Source organism: Triticum dicoccoides, chromosome 3B, assembly GCF_002162155.2.
Source record: "Triticum dicoccoides isolate Atlit2015 ecotype Zavitan chromosome 3B, WEW_v2.0, whole genome shotgun sequence".
Lineage (NCBI taxonomy): Eukaryota > Viridiplantae > Streptophyta > Magnoliopsida > Poales > Poaceae > Triticum > Triticum dicoccoides.
The window spans coordinates 544,148,182-544,167,746 of NC_041385.1; the positions used below are offsets into that span (position 1 = coordinate 544,148,182).

The 19,565-nt window shown below is 46.2% G+C and overlaps 1 protein-coding gene across 1 annotated transcript; it reads right to left on the reverse strand.

The window, feature by feature from the left end:
* Positions 1 to 1,302: 1,302 nt before the first annotated feature.
* On the reverse strand, positions 1,303 to 6,148 carry LOC119276988 (probable alpha,alpha-trehalose-phosphate synthase [UDP-forming] 7). The gene is made up of 3 exons (XM_037558183.1): positions 3,874 to 6,148; positions 2,928 to 3,201; positions 1,303 to 2,216 (listed from the first exon to the last, which is right to left on the reverse strand). The coding sequence occupies exons 1-3, from the start codon at positions 5,961 to 5,963 to the stop codon at positions 1,839 to 1,841; spliced, it is 2,742 nt and encodes a 913-aa protein (XP_037414080.1). The 5' UTR covers positions 5,964 to 6,148; the 3' UTR covers positions 1,303 to 1,838.
* Between the last annotated feature and the right edge of the window lie 13,417 nt (positions 6,149 to 19,565).

Sequence of the window (19,565 nt, forward strand, 5' to 3'; positions counted from 1 at the left end):
AACATTTTTTGAACTTCTTGAAATACGAACATGTTTTGAAATTGTGAAGAAAATTTTGAAAATGAGAACATTTTTTGAAACACTAACATTTTTAAAAATTGTGAAGAAATTTTGAAAACGAGAACATTTTTTCAAATTTCAAACAATATTTGAAATTTTTCAACAAAAATAACAGGAAAAACAAAAAAAGTAAAATTAACCATATTATAGCAAAAAAGGAAAATAAACTTGGAAAAAGAAAATGAAAATGAAAGAAATTTAAAAAGAAAAATGTAAAAAAAAGCAAAAAAGGATAAAGTAGAAAATAGAAGCAGGAAAAAAGAAAACAAAAAAGAAAGGTCACAAAAAAAAGCTGGTTCAGGAACCTTCTGAAGGTTCCTCAAACCGGAAAGACCCTTCTGGAAAGCTCTAGAAGGTTCCCAAAACCAAAGTCGCTGAAACAATTAAACGGGTCGGCCCAAGACGAGCGAATCAGCCACACTTCCTTCGACGCAATGAGCGTTCGTTAGGGAATTCCGCAACAGTCCTCCATTCTTGCCATCAGACTCATCTACTGCCATATGGCGAAAACCCTTCCGCTTAGTTTTTTCTGCCTTATTAATGCGTAAGCCACATCCGTATGCATCTGCCTCTGGATCTCCGGAAGCGTTCGTATTTTCCGAGTCGTGCCCAAACCACGGCAAATTCCAGGCTAAAAGTTCCATTGCTCCCAGACGTCGGGAAGACGAGGAACGGGAAAGGAAAAACTCACGATCGACAGTGGCCACCGGAGGACAGCAAACCCTAGCTTTTCCCTAGGGGACGGAAATTCTGGAGAGGAAGCCCCCTCGTCAGATTATCAGGAAGGCTTCAGGAAGATGCCATCAGTCCAACGGCCGCCGCGGCGGTCCAATGCTAGCCGCCAAAAAACTGTCCCGTTCCTGATAGACGGACGTGTACCGCCCTTGTAGTTTAAGACGAAGCTCAGTTCTACCCACACAACATTGTGCCCCATGTCCACGATTCGTAGTATAAGGGAACATCATCTGTTTTACGTTGTCGGTTCATACTTTGTACCTATCCGTTGTTCAGCCGTTTTCTAAACTACACCACGAACTGATGAAGCAAAGAGATGTGGTACTGAAGGAACAAATTCGCCAGTATTCCAAGCAAAGTGTCCACAGTTGCGCGTCACATGTTAGGAAAATCGATAGATAGGCAAGCAAAGCATCAACAACACGTTTGCAATTTTGCCCGTGCCACCATCAAGTTTAGAATCCTACATGCTGTTTTCAGATAGAAGCATACTTGAACCCAACAAAGGAGGGAGAAATTATGGAGCAAAGCTATGAGAGCAAGGCTAGCAAAAAACAAAAAGGTTACAAATGACGAACCAAATCTCACCATTCACATTTACTACGCGACTTTAGACTTCAAAAACAAAACTGAAACCGATGTGTAACTTGTTTACACGGGATCACACGCAGAGGAGGATGCACTCCATTGAATTTCCATGTGCAGTGCCAATCCTATCATCCCAAAGTGCCTATCACCTCGTCCATACAGTTCACTTGCCTTCCATGAGGCATCTCGTTTTACTAGAGAAGGAAAAAGGTTTAAGAGAAAGATGCAAAGAGAGGTGACGAGTCAGCTATTGACATATGGACCTGCATTTTGCAGCAAAAGATGGTAATGTGTTGCCCGGCTGGATAATCGAGCATGCTTCTGCACTAGCTTCAAATCGTAGGCCCTGGTGTTAGTCGTTCATTGAGTACCCATCTTCATATCTGTCAGAATATATGTGTAGAAGCGACTGTTGAATCAATCGCCATAATCTGCAGATTTAACCAAGATCTGAACTACAATCCATCGAAAGGTCTACCCCTTGACTGACTTCGTTCACCACCAATATCAATTGAGGACATAGCCGTAGCTAACTCATCGGTGGAGCCGGTCATAGGTTCAGGATCTGTTGCCTCCGCCAGTGCGCTCAGCATGGTGGCCACTTCAAACGTATCATCCAGGTAGAATTTTGCTTTGCTTGGTTTTTGTCCCACAGTGCATGCAAACAATGGTGTTTTGGGGGCAACCATACCCCTTTTGATTATGTCCGCAATGTTTTCAAACATGTCTTCGTCAGACCTGTCATCACCAATACACAATACAAAGTCGGCGTGCTTTCCTCTCTCTTTCATTGATATCAGTATCTTTTCAGCTATTACTCCCTTGCTTACTCCCTGGAGAATTAGCATAAAGAAACAAGAGATTCAATGTTAACGTTGAGCATACATCACATATCAAACATGTGAGGCAATTTTGAGAGGGGGTACACCAACAAACTAAACCAGAAGGTGCAACTGATGTCAACTTGTGTGACCATTACTTCAGCTCAATGTTACTAAAAGAACTAACACACTTGCAGAAGAAAGAACAATGTTGATAGTAGGTGGGGAGGTGAAGTAGTTAAGGCCCTGCAATGTGACATGACACTGTTTGCTTTTTAACAAAGCTAATAAGCATGCACATATGATTATATTAAAACTAGGGCAAAGCAGCCCATATTGCTTCTTCAAAAGCTGCTTTCAGAAAGCTCTTCTACAACCACAAGATAAGTTAAACAGGTCGTCAGCACTTATAATGTCTTTCCCAACCAAGAGGAAAGCTAAACACAACTAGCAAATGCCTACTATATTTTCCAATGAGCAGAACCGCACCTAACATAATTGCATATGGATTACAAAACAAACAGTTTATCTACTGTGGCAAAACAAAAGCTACTGGCTGAAGTTAGTAGGGACTAATATGGAAACGACTGATGAAGTTTATTTATACACAAAAAAGTGACATGCATTCTCTATGGTAGATACTCTCTAGGTGAACTTGTCAGCTAAATGGCAAAAATAAATAAATGAAGAAAGGTATTTGAGAAATCAAGGAGATGCACAAACCTGAGGTTTGACTTCAACAATAAACTGGCCACTCTTGACAGAGACTGGTTCATTTGCCAGTACACTCTCCAGATGATCAAGCATCTCTTTGGCCTGTGAGGATCCAAAGCCTGGGTCAGCATCCTGATGGTGCCACACCAAAGCACTTTCCTTGGTCTCAATGTAGGATCCATCAGTTGATTCTGTATACAAATTCATCACTGGTTCAGCCATTTCCATCCATCCAAAGTCCGAAGCCTGGGCGCACGTTTGCCACTCTTCATCTCTACTCCACCTACACATGTTTAGACAGAACAAATTTAATTGGTTGTTCCTTTTTGAGAAAATTTGGTAGTAGCCAGCCAAGCAAAGTTAGCAGAGCTATTATTGTCTACCTTAAGTACGAAGCAAATAATTCGACCGATTCCAAGAAATCACTAAAGTTTTCATGTTTATATGAGCTCTTCAGGTGACTTAGCAAAGAAAATACCAAGACATAGTTGTGCTGAATAACGAGTGAACAAATACTAGAGATACATATAAAATCATGGGGGGTGAAAACACGGCAACTGCCTCAACTCTGCTTGAACTGGTTTAAAGATAACTCTGTATCATGTACTATCAATACTGAATTACAAACATGACAAGATCAAACATGAAAGGAACCATCACCCTATTCACACTCTCCATTCCATCCTTATGGGGTTATTTTTCTGAACTTTTTCCTACAGTCTATAACATTCCAATTTCAGAAACCAAAAAAGATTCTGATAATTATAGCAGGTTACACCAAGAACAAGCCATGAAATAAATGTAGTTAACTGTTTGGTAAAATCTGATTATTAACTAACAGATTAGCACAATATGTATTGCTGTTACTGATTATATCAAGATCATAGGGTAAATAAGATTATACAGTTCCTGCTACCAACATTATCAAGAAACGTGTCAAAATGAAAGACGGTACCTTAAGAAGTAGCCATGTTCAGCTGCAATACCCAGCTTCGGACACGAGGAAAACCATTCGCCCAATTTATCCCTGCCTCTCCCGCTGACAATAAAAACTATATTCCTCTTATCTGAGCAGAGGGTATTGATAATCCTCAGAACTTCTGAACTAGGTGTCTTGTTGATGGAAGTCTGAGGCACCAATGTTCCATCATAGTCAAGAAATATAGCTCTGCTCTCTGACCTCTCGTAAGCCATAACAATAGAATCCATGTTAAGCTTTGTGAAATGAGGGTCTAAGGCCACCACCCTGAAACCAAATCCCAATCCAATGCCCCAGCATGTCCTTCTAAAATGGTCCTTGCAAGCCCTCTCCAAGTCCTGGATGAAGCTCTTCGACCAATAAGCAACATCATGGGTGCTGACATAACGGTAGTGCTTCTCGTGCCTCAGCTGCTTCTCCTGATCAGACATTGAAATGGCCTCATTCATCGCCTCTGCAGTTGCCTCTACATTCCATGGGTTAACCCGAATAGCACCACTCAAAGACGGTGAGCACCCAATGAACTCTGAAACCACGAGCATGCTCTTCTTTGGCCCAGTCACCTCCGATGAGGACTCAGACCTAGGTGTCCCCTGCCTACAGACGATGTATTCATATGGTGTCAAGTTCATCCCATCCCTTACTGCGGTCACTACCACACATTCCGCGATCGTATAGTAGGCACTCTTCTCCACACTAGACACATCCCTATCAATAAAAACAACAGGGCTGTACCCGGACCGGCCAAACTCTCCATTGATCCTATTGTAGCTCTCACGAATCTCAGCCTCAATGGCTTCCAGATCTTTACCCTTCCCACGGACTGGCTTTGCAATCTGCACCAACACTGCTCGTCCCTGCCACTTGGGGTGCGTCCTCAGCATATTCTCAAAGGCAAGAAGCTTCAGATTGATCCCTTTAAAGATGTCCATATCATCCACACCGAGCAACACAGTCTTCCCCTCAAACTGCTGCTGCAGCTCGGAAACTCTCCACTGCCTGTCCGGCAAGCACAGAACCGCCTGCAACTGATCCATATGAATTCCCACTGGCATGATTTTGATCCCAACAGTGCGGCCAAAGTACTCCAATCCAATGTACCCACGCTTGGACTGGTATTCGATTCCCAGCATCCTACTACAGCATGAGAGGAAATGCCTGGCGTAATCGAAAGTGTGGAACCCAATGAGATCACAATTGAGCAGCGCCTTTAGGATCTCCTCGCGGACAGGCAGGGTGCGGTAGATCTCCGACGAGGGGAATGGGCTGTGGAGGAAGAAGCCGATGCGGAGGCGGTTGAAGCGGCGGCGGAGGAAGGTGGGAAGCGCCATGAGGTGGTAGTCGTGGACCCACACATAGTCGTCCTCCGGGTTGATGACCTCCACGACCTTCTCGAAGAAGAACTTGTTGGCGAGCACGTATGCCTCCCACGAGCCGCGGTCGAAGCGGCCGTTGCCAGCCGGGGGAGCCGATGAGGAGGAGGACGACGAGGAGGAAGTTGCTGTGGACGCGGAGGAGGCGAAGGGGAGCATGTAGTGGAAGAGAGGCCAGAGTTGGCGCTTGCAGAAGCTGTGGTAGAAGCGGTCGTGGAGGGACTCCGGGAGGAACACCGCGACGCAGCGGAAGCGGTCGTACAGCGCCTGCGAGACCTCGTCCTGCTCGGCGAGGGGGATGTCGGCGCGCACGCCGCCGACGAAGAGCACCTCCATCTCGTCGGGAATGCCGTCGCGGAGCTGGAGGAGCAGCGAGTCGTCGTCCCAGGAGAAGGACCAGCCGCGGCCGTCGGGGCGGCGGCGCGCGACGATTGGGAGCTGGTTGGAGACGACGAGCAGGCGCTCGCCCGACACCGAGGAGGGCACGTCGGAGGCGACGCTGTTGGTGGCCGCGGGCTCCGACTCGTCCTCCCCGTCGAGCTCCGACAGCGTCCCCGGCACCGTCATGACCCGCGACATCCGCTTCATCCCGAACGAGCCCGACCTCCGCCGCGCACCGCCGCTGGCCGGGCCCAGCGCGGCGAAGTTGCCCTCGGCGAGATCGAGCAGGTTGGTATACGACCGCGACATCATGGCTGAAGCAGGCGCTCAGAGAATCTAGCCCCCTCGGATTGGCGGAACGGCCGACGTCTCCAGCAGAAACCGCGAGATCGTGCCCTCTCTGATCTTATCCGATCTGATCTGAGAGAGACGGCGAGCGAGGGGAGGGGGGGTGGGAGAAGTGGCGTGGTGGGTTTTCGAGTTTGGAAATGAAACCGGAGGCGAGAGGTTGGGGACGGGGGAGGAGGACGCGCCCCGTATATTCCACGGGGTGGGGGGTTAGGCTGAGGCTCGGCGCGCGACTCCCTCGTGGACTGCCGCCCACTGACAGCAACGGGCTGCCTCCGGGTCGGTGGGTGCGATCCCCGTGGACCGCGCCTATCTAGGGTGCGCACAACGGGGGGCGCAGGGGATAAGGTTTGCGCTCGCACTCTCCGATGCCAGCTGGCGTCACGCGCCCCACCATCTCTCCCCTCCCCTTGTGGGGCGCACTCACTCATTAACGGTTACGATGAGGGCCGCTACAGGCGCGGCTGGCCGACGGACGGACCAGATCCAAGCGGTCGTGGGCCTGCTTGCTCACATAATTATTGGCCATTTTTAACTGTTCCGGTGGCTCATTTCGCCTCTCTTTTCCCGGTGCGCGAGAAAAACGTGTCCGGTGCGGGCGCGGCCACGACGCCGTGGCCCGGGTGACGCAGGGCGTGACGCGCGCGCCGGGGAACTGCCTGCGCATCGCTCCTGTATGCTCGTTTGTACTAGTATTGTTTTGTTCCTTCTGCTGCATTTAAGATCTTTTTGGACTCCCGGCTCACAAATCTGTGGTTTTTGGTTCAATGGTAAAAACCTGTGGCTCAGAATCCATCATGTTGAGCGTCGCTCGCATCGCATCCTCGGCCCGCAACTACGATGCCGCGGCAGGCTCATCAGATTGGAAGTTGTGTGTTGTCTTTTACTACTGTCTCAAGCCTCAACAGACAACAGGTTATGTAGTTTTTGTGATGCGGTGGGCGGCCTCCTGAAAGCAGCTTTGCAACCCTCGACCGGAAAAATAAGATCTCGTCTCACCGTGGCCATTCAGCAGTCGTGATTCTGAGAAGGACAATTATATGAGTTAAGTAATACTCGTACTAGTAGTACTACAGGTTAAGCTTAACATAATCCAAGTGGTCATTTTCTAAATGAAAAGCGCAGAGGCGCTTAAGCAGTTCAAGAAGCCGGCCATCTACTTTTTTAAGCAGCAGCCAGGACGAATCAACGCACGTTTCGTCAAAAGAGACCTTCCAGGCGAGGTGACTGCTGCTGCTGGAGCCAAACTTTCTCCAGGTTGGAAGCCGAATTCGAGTCCCCCAAGCGGCAAATGAGATCCATCGGTGGTACGCGGTCGTCTCGTCGTCCCCAGACGCCAGCCTGCATGGCGCCGCCGTCGTCGTGTCGAGGGGCAGGGACGCGGCTGGCCAGCACGTTCACGCTGGCTGGCACGCGCTTAACTTGCCTGCAGCGGGCGGCAACAGGCGCCGACGTGTACGTGACGTGGAGACCGAGCACCGCTGCCCAATCCGGGCGGCGTCGCGTCGGCTCCGAGTCAGCACCCTCCATATCCGCACGGAAAGAAAGCATTAAAGAAGCAGGGCGCGTCTCGCTGTCCATGACCTGCAATGGCAAAGCTGTTTCTGCGTGGATGCTACGTACGAGTATGACAGTTGGGTCATGCACCCCAGCCGCCGCAACCATCGGTCGGTCGAGGCTTTGCCAATAAAACAGTATTTCTTCATCCAAGTCCCAATGCTTTTAGAGCATCTTCAACAACAACCCGCAAATTTTCTCTTGTACCCGTCCGCAGACAAGGGGACTATTCCACGGACACGAATGTGGAAGGATGACATACAACCATAGCTGTATACATTTCAAACTCTTTTTCAACAAAGCGGATGAAATTCGTGCAAACAATGCCGGATTTCATATAAACCAGCCGAAGACAATTACATTTGGACATATTTTTAACTAAAAACGAAACCGGACTAGTCTACGGCCGGCGCGACAGGTCTCCAACGTCGTCCCCATGACCGGCAGTGGTGAGCCCGGAGGTATATGCCAGCGCAAGGAGGGCTCGCTTCCCCACTGCTCATCGGAGCGGAACTGCTGCCTGATGCTTCAACCGAAGGAGAAGGGTCCCTACGTTGCACAGACCAAAGTTGGTTCTTGTGTAAGGGAACGACGTGATGGGGAACGAAACATGAAAATCAAAAACTTTCCTACGAACACCCAAGATCTAATCTAGGAGATGCATAGCAACGAGAGGAGGAGAGTGTGTCTACATACCCTTGTAGACCGAAAGCGGAAGCGTATAAAACGAGGTTGATGTAGTCGTACTCTCTGCGATCCAATCACGATCCAACCGATATAGTGCCGACCAGGCGACACCTCTGAGTTTAGCACACGTGCAACTCGATGGCGTCTCCTCCTCCTTGATCCAACAAGAGAAGGGGGAGAAGTAGATGGAATCACAACCAGCAGGGCTTCGCCAAACCAAACCAGGACGAGGTGGTGGGAGAGACGGGGAAGGGCTGCGCCAGGGAAGGGGTTTGGTGTGTCTTCCTCGTATGCCCCTCCCCTCTTTATATAGGGGTGTGGGGGCGGATTTCCCCTTCCAAACCAAGGGGGCGGATGGCCAACCTCAAGCTAGGGGAGGATGCCCCCCCCCCAGCCTAGTGGTGTAGCGATCAGACCTTAAACAGTCTGATCTCTGTGCATCAGTGTCATCCCTGGATCGGTAATGCTGACACGCACAATACTTGAAGGATTTATAACAGAGTAGCAATCACACACTTATTACATCGAATGTCTCAAAAGAGAACTTATTACAATAAATATGGCTAAAGGCCATCTAATAACGATAACAGCGGAAGGTTTGGAAGATAAGCGAGTCCATCAACTCCAATGGCATCATTGAGTATAAGACCACGACCTAAGGCATCTTACTCGTCGTCTGAAAAGTCTGCAACATTAACGTTGCAGCCCGAAAACGGGTCAGCACATGGAATATGCAGGCAATATAACACATAGAGAATAATGAACAGAATAATGCTATACTACATGCATATATGGCTGGTGGTAAGCTCTATGGTTACAGTTTTGCATAAAGCCAATTTTTCCTTACAACAAAGGAATAAATTTTATTTAACTATCATGGTGGTTGTTAAACATTGAGAAGGTTCCTCCAACTCAATCCCAATTAAGTAACAAATCATTAACCCAACAAGATTAAATTAAGTAACATGATGAGATTCACATGATAATCCAGGTACTAGATACTCAAAACGTCCATAACCGGGGACACGGCTAACCATGATTAGTTTATACACTCTGCAGAGGTTTGCACACTTTTCCCTGCAAGACTCGATCTCCTCCGCTTGATTTCTCGCACTACAAGGTGTTTGAGAAACAGATGACCGAGGCACAGTCTTTTAGAAGTATTAACTCTCTACTCCGGGTAGACAGTTACACCTACTTTCCCCTACATCTGCTAGTCTACCTCTTCAAGAGTTCACACAACTTAATCAACTATGCTAGAGCCCATAGTAGCTTGCGGCTGCACACAGAAGTTTCTAGCATGAATAATCTAATGATCCCTTTGAGCCTGGGTGGCGGTCCATAGGAGAATCACACGGTACCCCGGGATTTCCAAAAATACAGGCAACACTGGGTTCCCCAGGTGCCTCAATCTCACATCTGTCATGGATACACTCACCCAATCCACGTCTACTAGCATAGCATGGCAATATAAGCAAATGTAGAAGTAACTCCCAAAGGTTTGATAATAAAACAGGTAATAGGTACTACCTCATCTACTTCCCAAAACCCACATATTAAATCACATCCTAACCATGCAATTGTTTGAAGATTGATCTAATGCAATAAAACTGATTGTAAAGAGGTATGATCAAAGTGTTACTTGCCTTACTGATGATCCGCGAAACCTAGAGACTCGTAGTAGCAAGCGGCGCACTCCGGGTACTCTATCGCAAACAAACAAGCATACAATAAGCACTCATCTAATGCACATGTAAAATGCAAATAAGAGATCTAACCAGAAAGTTCAAATTAAGAACTCTAGTTTACAAAAAGAATCAAATCAAACGAAGCAACAAAAGTCAAACGGCGAAAGAAATAAGCTTCGTTTATTAATCTGGACCTAAGTCAAATTTACAGTAGCAAAAACTTGTTTGAGTAGGTTAAACGGAAAGAGGGTTACGAGACGAAACTCTAGGCGCTTCAATCGCCTGATTCCGATAAACGAGCGAAAAGTTATACTAAAACGAAAATCGGATCAGAAATCGTGATCAGAAATAATCGTGGAAAATCCGAGAAAAAGAAAACCGGACGAACGGGCTAACGAACGAACGTTCGTTGTCTGTGGCTAAAAGACGAAAACCGTTCGTTAAAACGAACGTACGGATGAACGTCTGCTAAATAACTAAACCGGGGAAAAAAATAAAACCGATCTAATAAAAAACGCATCTCGGTTTTCGAAAAAAAAACAAACAATTTTTTTTATATAAAACCAACGGCTAACTCGAGACGCGTGACGGCGGCGGCGGCAGCGGGCAACTCTGGCGAGGCGGCGTCCGGCGGCGGCGGCGGGATCGACGTTGTCGGCGGCGACGGCGGCGGGGTCGACGGGGTCGGCGACGGCTAGTGTCGGCGGTGGCGGGATCCTGCGGCGCGGGGCTGGCGGTGGCGGCGAGGCGGGCAGCGGCGGGAGGGGGGGTCCAGCTGGGGTGGGGCTAGGTTTTGGGGGCGGCTCGGGCCTCCGCTTAAAAAGGCCGGCCGGGCAAAGTCCTAGTCGGGCAAGGCCCGGCTAGGTCGGTTCGTTTTTTGTTGTTGTTTTTTAAATAGTTTCACGCAGAAAAACAATTAAAAAAATACTAAACGGACTCCAAAAATCCCGAAATAAATTTTCCCCGTCCTCTAAAGTCAAGCCGCGCAAGATGAACATTTATTTGGGGCCTAAATGCAATATTGAAAAACGCGCATTTTTCCTAAATTCAAATAAAATAGCGACAAACTCCGAAATAAAATCTTATTTGATTTTAATATTAAATCCTCAATATTTCTTTATTTTGGGAAAGTCATTTTATTCCCTCTCTCTTATTTTTATAATAGAAACATTTGAAGATAAAATAAATAAAATCAAATGATCCTATTTTCAAATTTTGAGAAAACTCAAATACGAAAATAACGAAATCCCCAACTCTCTTCGTGGGTCCTTGAGTTACGTGAAATTTCTATGATCAAGCCAAAATGTAATAAAATATGATATGCAATGATGATCTAATATATAACATTCCAAATTAAAAATTTGGGATGTTATAAACCTACCCCCCTTAAGATGGATCTCGCCCTCGAGATTCGGGTTGGCTAGAAAATAGGCGAGGGTGGTCCTTCAATAGATCTTCCTCTCGCTCCCAGGTGGCTTCATCTTCGGTATGGTGGCTCCACTGAACTTTGCAAAACTTGATAACCTTGTTGCATGTGACTCGGCTGGCAAACTCGAGAATCTTAACTGGTTTCTCCTCATAGGTCAAATCACTATCCAGCTGAATCGCTTCTAGCGGCACTGTATCTCTCAGCGGTATGTCAGCCATCTTTGCCTGGCACTTCTTCAACTGAGAAACGTGGAACACATCATGAACTCCTGACAATCCTTCGGGCAATTCCAACTTGTAAGCAACTTCTCCCATACGTTCCAAAACTTTGTATGGTCCTACAAAACATGGCGCTAACTTTCCCTTAACTCCAAAACGCTTAACTCCTCGAAGTGGAGACACTCACAGATAAACTCTGTCTCCAACTTCGTAAACTGTCTCCTTGCATTTAGAATCTGCACAGCTCTTCTGCCTGGACTGGGCTACCTTGAGCCTATCACGAATCAACTTCACCTTCTGTTCAGACTCCTGAATCAAATTTGGCCCAAACAAGTGACGGTCTCCAACTTCGTCCCGCAACAACGGTGTCCTGCACCTCCTTCTGTACAAGGCTTCGAAAGGGGCCATCTTCAAACTAGATTGATAACTGTTGTTGTAAGAGAACTCTGCATATGGCAAATTCTCGTCCCAACTAGATCCATAATCTAGCGCACAAGCTCTCAGCATGTCCTCCAGAATCTGATTGACTCTCTCGGTCTGTCCATCTGTCTATGGATGAAAGGTTGTACTGAACTCTAGCTTGGTACCCAAAGTTTTGTGCAACTGATTCCAGAACTTTGAGGTAAACTGGGTTCCTCTATCTGATACAATGCTCCTCGGAACTCCATGCAAATATACGATCCTGGTCATGTATATCTTTGCCAGCTTAGCACTAGTATAAGTGGTCTTCACTGGGATGAAATGAGCTACCTTCGTCAAATGATCGACTACAACTCATATCGAGCCATAGCCGGAACGAGTCCTGGGCAATCCCGTGATAAAATCCATGCCTAACTTATCTCACTTCCATTCGGGTATCGGCAATGGTTGTACCAATCATGCTGGCTTCTGATGCTCTGCCTTCACTCTCTGACATACATCACATACTGCTACATACTCTGCAATATCCTTCTTCATTTCGGTCCACCAGAAAGTGTCCTTCAAATCCAGATACATCTTGGTATTTCCTGGGTGAATCGAGTACGGCAAATCATGGGCCTCTTGCAGAATCAACTTCCTGATCTCCGGGTCATTAGGCACATACACGCGGTCTGCAAACCATAAGGTATCATGCTCATCCTCACGAAATCATTTAGCTTTTCCTTTGCTCATCCTCTCCTTTATCTCGGCAATCTCCTTGTCAGTCTTCTGAGCTTCTCTGATCTTATCCATCAAAGTCGACTGAATATCCAACGCTGCAACATAGCCTCTCGGAACTATCTCCAAACATAGCTCGCAAAAATCCTCGGTTAACTCCTTCGGTAACTGAAAGCACAAGTGCTCCCTGGGTGGTTTTGGTAATTAATGTCAACATATCTCTTGTTGGACTAACACTTTTACCTAGTATATTCTAGACAAGTTTAACAATGGAGTGGCATGGACTAAAGGATGTGGAACCCCTTCAAGATGCTAAGGACAAAGGATTGGCTCAAGCTCAAAAGCTCAAGACTCTACATTTTATATTTTAGTGATCCAAGATCACATTGAGTCTATAGGAAAAGCCAATACTATCAAGAGGGGATGAGGTGTTGCTTAATGGCTTGCTTGCTCAAAGTGCTCAGTGATATGCTCCAAAGCCCTCAACTACTTTCCCACATCCACATATGTCATAAACCAAAAGTCTAAACTCGGCCCCACCGATTCTTTCTACCCAGAGCCACCGAGTTTAGTTGTCATAGCCACTGCCACAAACCCTAGGCAAATCGGTCTCACCGATAGGGATCTCGGTCTCACCGAGATGGGATTGTAATCTTTCTGTGTATGTCCATTACAAAAATCGGTCTCACCGAGTTTGAGCAATCGGTACTACCGAGATTACAATGCAAACTCTCTGGTTAGCTTATTACCAAAAATCGGTCCCACCGAGTTTGTGTAATCGGTCTCACCGAGTTTGCCTGACCAACTCTCTGGTTAGCTTATTACCAAAATCGGTCCCACCGAGTTTGGGTAATCGGTCTCACCGAGATTACATTATGCCCTAACCCTAACCATATCGGTCCTACCGAGTTGCATGTCGGTTCCACCGAAAACCCTAATGGTCACTAGGTTTACTAAATATCGGTGACTGAGTTTGTTGATTCGGTCCCACCGAGATTGGTAAATTGTGTGTAACGGTTAGATTTTGTGTGGAGGCTATATATACCCCTCCACCTCCTCTTCATTCATGGAGAGAGCCATCAGAACAAGCCTACACTTCCAGCATCCATTTTCTGAGAGAGAACTACCTACTCATATGTTGAGGCCAAGATATTCCATTCCTACCATATGAATATTGATCTCTAGCCTTCCCCAAGTTGCTTTCCACTCAAATCTTCTTTCCACCAAATCCAAATCCTGTGAGAGAGAGTTGAGTGTTGGGGAGACTATCATTTGAAGCACAAGAGCAAGGAGTTCATCATCAACGCACCATTTGTTACTTCTTGGAGAGTGGTGTCTCCTAGATTGGCTAGGTGTCACTTGGGAGCCTCCAACAAGATTGTGGAGTCGAACCAAGGAGTTTGTAAGGGCAATGAGATCGCCTACTTCATGAAGATCTACCGCTAGTGAGGCAAGTCCTTCGTGGGCGACGACCATGGTGGGATATACAAGGTTGCTTCTTTGTGGACCCTTCTTGGGTGGAGCCCTCCGTGGACTCGCGCAGCCGTTACCCTTCGTGGGTTGAAGTTTCCATCAATGTGGATGTACGATAGCACCACCTATCGGAACCACGACAAAAACATCCGTGTCTCCAATTGCGTTTGAATCCTCCAATCCCTTCCCTTTACATTCTTGCAAGTTGCATGCTTTACTTTTCGCTGCTCATATACTCTTTGCATGCTTGCTTGTTATGTATTGTGAGTGTTAAACTTGTGCCTAAACTCCACTCCAACTTAAAGAAGTTAAAAACTGCAACTTTTGGTACTTAGTGTCTAATCACCCCCGCCCCTCTAGACACCTCTTCTCGATCCCTTTCAATTGGTATCAGAGCATTGGTCTCCATTGCTTTGGTTTAAACACCATTGGAGGAAGATGGATGAGTCTAGACATAGAGTGCCTATACTTGATGGAGAGTATTTTCATGAGTGGAAAAATGAGATGCTTGTGATTTTCAATCAATATCATTTGAACAAGTACATTGCTAGCCCTTGTGCACCTCATGTTGATCCTATGCATCTGACCCTTGATGAGTCAATTGACATGATTAGGAATCTAAGAACTGTTAAACTTATCACTAGAGGCTTGCCTAGAAACTTGATTAGAAACTTCCCTACTCTTGAGTGTGCCTACACTATATGGAAATTTCTTGAGGAACGCTTTCCAAATTATTCCTTGAAAAATCTAGATGAAATTCTCCATAAGTCTATTGCCTTGAGTAAGATGAATACTAGTGATCCTATGTTTGGTGATCATCTATTTGAGCTTACAAACCTTATGCGTGCCAAAGGAGATGTTGGAATTATTGGTGATATTATTTCCGAAGCTATAAAAATTCATAAGCAAGATCATTGTCAAACTCACTCTAACAAATTACCCTCTCTAGGATTTGATCCACCACATGACAATGTTGAACATGGATACTATGATGAGGATGATGATAGTGACTTCGATCTTGATGATGCAATGAGACATTTTGGTCTTATGGCAAATCTTCGGGGATATATGGCAGGAGGAAAGGAATGGGTTCTTGATAGTGGATGTATCGATCACATGACCAGAGATAAAGACATGGTTCGTGAGCTTGCTGAAAACGATGGTCCTCGAAAGTATGTCATTTTCGGTGACAACTCAAAGGGTAAGGTGGTTGGCCTCGGTAAGGTGGCCATCTCACATGATACCTCCATTCAAAATGTTATGCTCATTGAATCTCTTGGCTACAACTTACTTTCAGTATCTAGACTTGCTGATTTCGGTTTCAATGTCCTATTTACTGAAGTAGATTGCCAAGTGTTTCGTAGAGATAATCATAAAATGGTCTTTACCGGTGTTCGTAGAGGTGATCTTTACATTGTTGATTTCACTAAAAAGGCTCAACCTAGAACTTGCTTTATTGCTAAATCTTTTAAAGGTTGGTTATGGCATAGACGATTAGGTCATGTTGGTATGCGAAACCTTGACAAGCTTATTAAAGAAAATCATATCCTTGGTGTTAACGATGTCATATTTGATAAGGATAGACTTTGCAGCGCTTGTCAAGCAGGTAAACAGGTTGGAGGAAGGCATCCCGTGAAGAACATCATGACCACAAGGAGGCCACTCGAGCTACTTCACATGGATCTTTTTGGTCCCAATGCTTACAAGAGTCTCGGTGGAAATTCTTTTGGTCTAGTTATAGTTGATGATTTTTCAAGATTTATGTGGGTGTTCTTTCTCGATGATAAATCGCAGGTCCAAAAGATCTTCAAAAACTTCGCTAGGAAGGCCCAAAATCAATTTGAAGTGAAGTCAAGAAGGTTCGCAGCGACAATGGAACGGAGTTCAAGAACGCAAATGTGGACACCTTTCTTGACTAAGAAGGGATTTCACATGAGTTATCGGCTACGTACACACCTCAACAAAATGGAGTTGTTGAGAGGAAGAACCGGACGCTCATCGAAATGGCGAGAACGATGCTTCATGAGTACAAGACACCAAAGCACTTTTGGGCGGAAGCGGTGGAGACAGCTTGTCATGCAACAAATCGCTTGTATCTTCACAAGCTACTTGGCAAGACGACATACGATCTCCTCACCGGTAACAAACCCCAAGTTGGATACTTTTGAGTATTCGGCTCAAAGTGCTACATTCTTGATAAGCATCGTTGTTCTAAATTTTCTCCTAAGTCTCATGAAGGTTTCCTACTTGGTTATGGCTCAAACTCTCACACATACCGTGTCTACAACAATTTCACCCGAAAGGTTGAAGAAACGGTAGATGTAAAGTTTGATGAATCTAATGGCTCGCAAGTAGAGCAATTGCCAATTGATGTAGGAGACAAAGATCCCTCGAAAGCAATTCAAGACTTGTCTATTGGCAAGATTCGCCCAACGGAGGTGAAGGAGAGTACCTCGTCCGTCCAAGTGGAAGCTTCTACCTCACGACTAGGTGAACCAAGAGTTGATACGGAAGCATCCACAAGTGGGACACACCAAGATGAAGAAAACGAGGAAGTGCATCAAGATGAACGTCAACAACCTCCTTCTCCACCACGACAAGAGAACGACAACGCCAACAATGAAGAAGGCCAAGAAGAAGAACAAGATGGAGAATAAGTTCAACCAAGAACCAAGCAAAAGCTTTCACGAGTTCGAGCAAGAATTGCTAAAGACCATCCCGTCGAGCAAATCTACAACGATATCCAAACTGGGAGAATGACTCACTCTAAAACTCGTTTAGCTAACTTTTGTGAAAACCACTCATTCATCTCTAGCATTGAACCTATGAAGGTTGAAGAAGCATTGGAAGATCCGGATTGGATAAATGCCATGCATGAAGAGCTACACAACTTTGAGAGAAACCAAGTGTGGACATTAGTTGAGAAGCCCGACAACAACCACAACATCATCGGTACCAAATGGGTGTTTCGCAACAAGCAATAGGAAGATGGACAAGTAGTTCGCAACAAAGCACGTCTCGTCGCCCAAGGCTATGTTGGGGAACGTTGCAGAAAATAAATTTTTTCCTACGGTTTCACCAAGATCCATCTATGAGTTCATCTAGCAACGAGTGATAGTAGTGCATCTACATACCTTTGTAGATTACGAGCGGAAGCGTTCAAGAGAACGGGGTTGAGGGAGTCGTACTCGTCATGATCCAAATCACCGGAGATCCTAGCGCCGAACGGACGGCACCTCCGCGTTCAACACACGTACGGTCAGCGTGATGTCTCCTCCTTCTTGATCCAGCAAGGGGGAAGGAGAGGTTGATGAAGATCCAGCAGTACGACGGCGTGGTGGTGGATGCAGCAGAGTTCCGGCAGGGCTTCGCCAAGCGACTACGGGAGGAGGAGGTGTAGCAGGGGGAGAGGGAGGCGCCAAGACTTCAGGGTGCGGCTGCCCTCCCTCCCCCCCTTTATATAGGCCCCCTGGGGGGGCGGCGGCCCTAGGAGATGGCATCTCCAAGGGGGGGCGGCGGCCAAGGGGGTGGAGTGCCCCCCAAGGCAAGTGGAGGCGCCTCGCCACCCTAGGGTTTCCAACCCTAGGCGCAGGGAAGGCCCAAGGGGGGCGCACCAGCCCACCAGGGGCTGGTCCCCTCCCCACTTCAGCCCACGGGGCCCTTCGGGATAGGTGGCCCCACCCGATGGACCCCCGGGACCCTTCCGGTGGTCCCGGTACAATACCGGTGACCCCCAAAACTCTCCCAATGGCCGAAACTGCACTTCCTATATATAGTTCTTTACCTTCGGACTATTCCAGAACTCCTCGTGACGTCCGGGATCTCTTCTAGGACTCCGAAAAAATTTCAGTTTGCTGCATACTCATATTCATACAACCCTAGCGTCACCGTACCTTAAGTGTGTAGACCCTACGGGTTCGGGGGACATGTAGACATGACCGAGACGGCTCTCCGGTCAATAACCAACAGCGGGATCTGGATACCCATGTTGGCTCCCACATACTCCTCGATGATCTCATCGGATGAACCACGATGTCGAGGATTTAAGCAACCCCGTATACAATTCCCTTTGTCAATCGGTACGTTACTTGCCCGAGATTTGATCGTCGGTATCCCAATACCTTGTTCAATCTCATTACCGGAAAGTCACTTTACTCGTACCGTAATGCATGATCCCGTGACCAGACACTTGGTCACTTTGAGCTCATTATGATGATGCATTACTGAGTGGGCCCAAAGATACCTCTCCGTCATACGGAGTGACAAATCCCAATCTCGATCCGTGTCAACCCAACAGACACTTTCGGAGATACCTGTAGTGGACCTTTATAGTCACCCAGTTATGTTGTGACGTTTGGTACACCCAAAGCACTCCTACGGTATCCGGGAGTTACACGATCTCATGGTCTAAGGAAAAGATACTTGACATTGGAAAAGCTCTAGCAAAACGAACTACATGATCTTGTGCTAAGCTTAGGATTGGGTCTTGTCCATCACATCATTCTCCTAATGATATGATCCCGTTATCAATGACATCTAATGTCCATAGTCAGCAAACCATGACTATCTGTTGATCAACGAGCTAGTCAACTAGAGGCTCACTAGGGACATATTGTGGTCTATGTATTCACACGTGTATCACGATTTCCAGATAATACAATTATAGCATGAATAAAAGACAATTATCATGAACAAGGAAATATAATAATAATCCTTTTATTATTGCCTCTAGGGCATATTTCCAATATGCTATACACAAGTCGAAGGTATGGACTATGGTGAGACTTATGCTCCCGTTGCTAGACTTGAGTCCATTCACATCTTACTTGCCTATGCTAATCACCATGATATCACCTTGTACCAAATGGACATTAAAAGTTCTTTTCTAAATGGTGAAATAGAGGAGGAAGTTTATGTTAAGAACCTCCCGACTTTGTCAATCCTAAGAAACCAAATCATGTTTACAAACTTCACAAAGCTCTTTATGGTCTTAAACAAGCTCCTAGAGCGTGGTATAAATGCTTGACCAAGTTCCTTATTGAAAAAGGCTTTGAAATTGGAAAAAATAGATTCCAGTCTTTTTACTAAAAGGGTCAATGGAGAACTGTTTGTGTGCCAAATCTATGTTGATGATATTATATTTGGTTCTACTAACCCTCATTTTAGTGAAAAGTTTGGGAAGCTAATGTCGGACAAGTTTGAGATGTCTATAATGAGTGAACTCAAATTCTTTCTTGGTTTGCAAATCAAGCAAACTAAGGAGGGAACCTTTATCTCTCAAACGAAGTACACCAAGGACTTATTCAAGAAGTTCAATATGCAAGAATGCGAAGGTATGACTACACCCATGCATACTAGTGGACATCTTGACTTGACC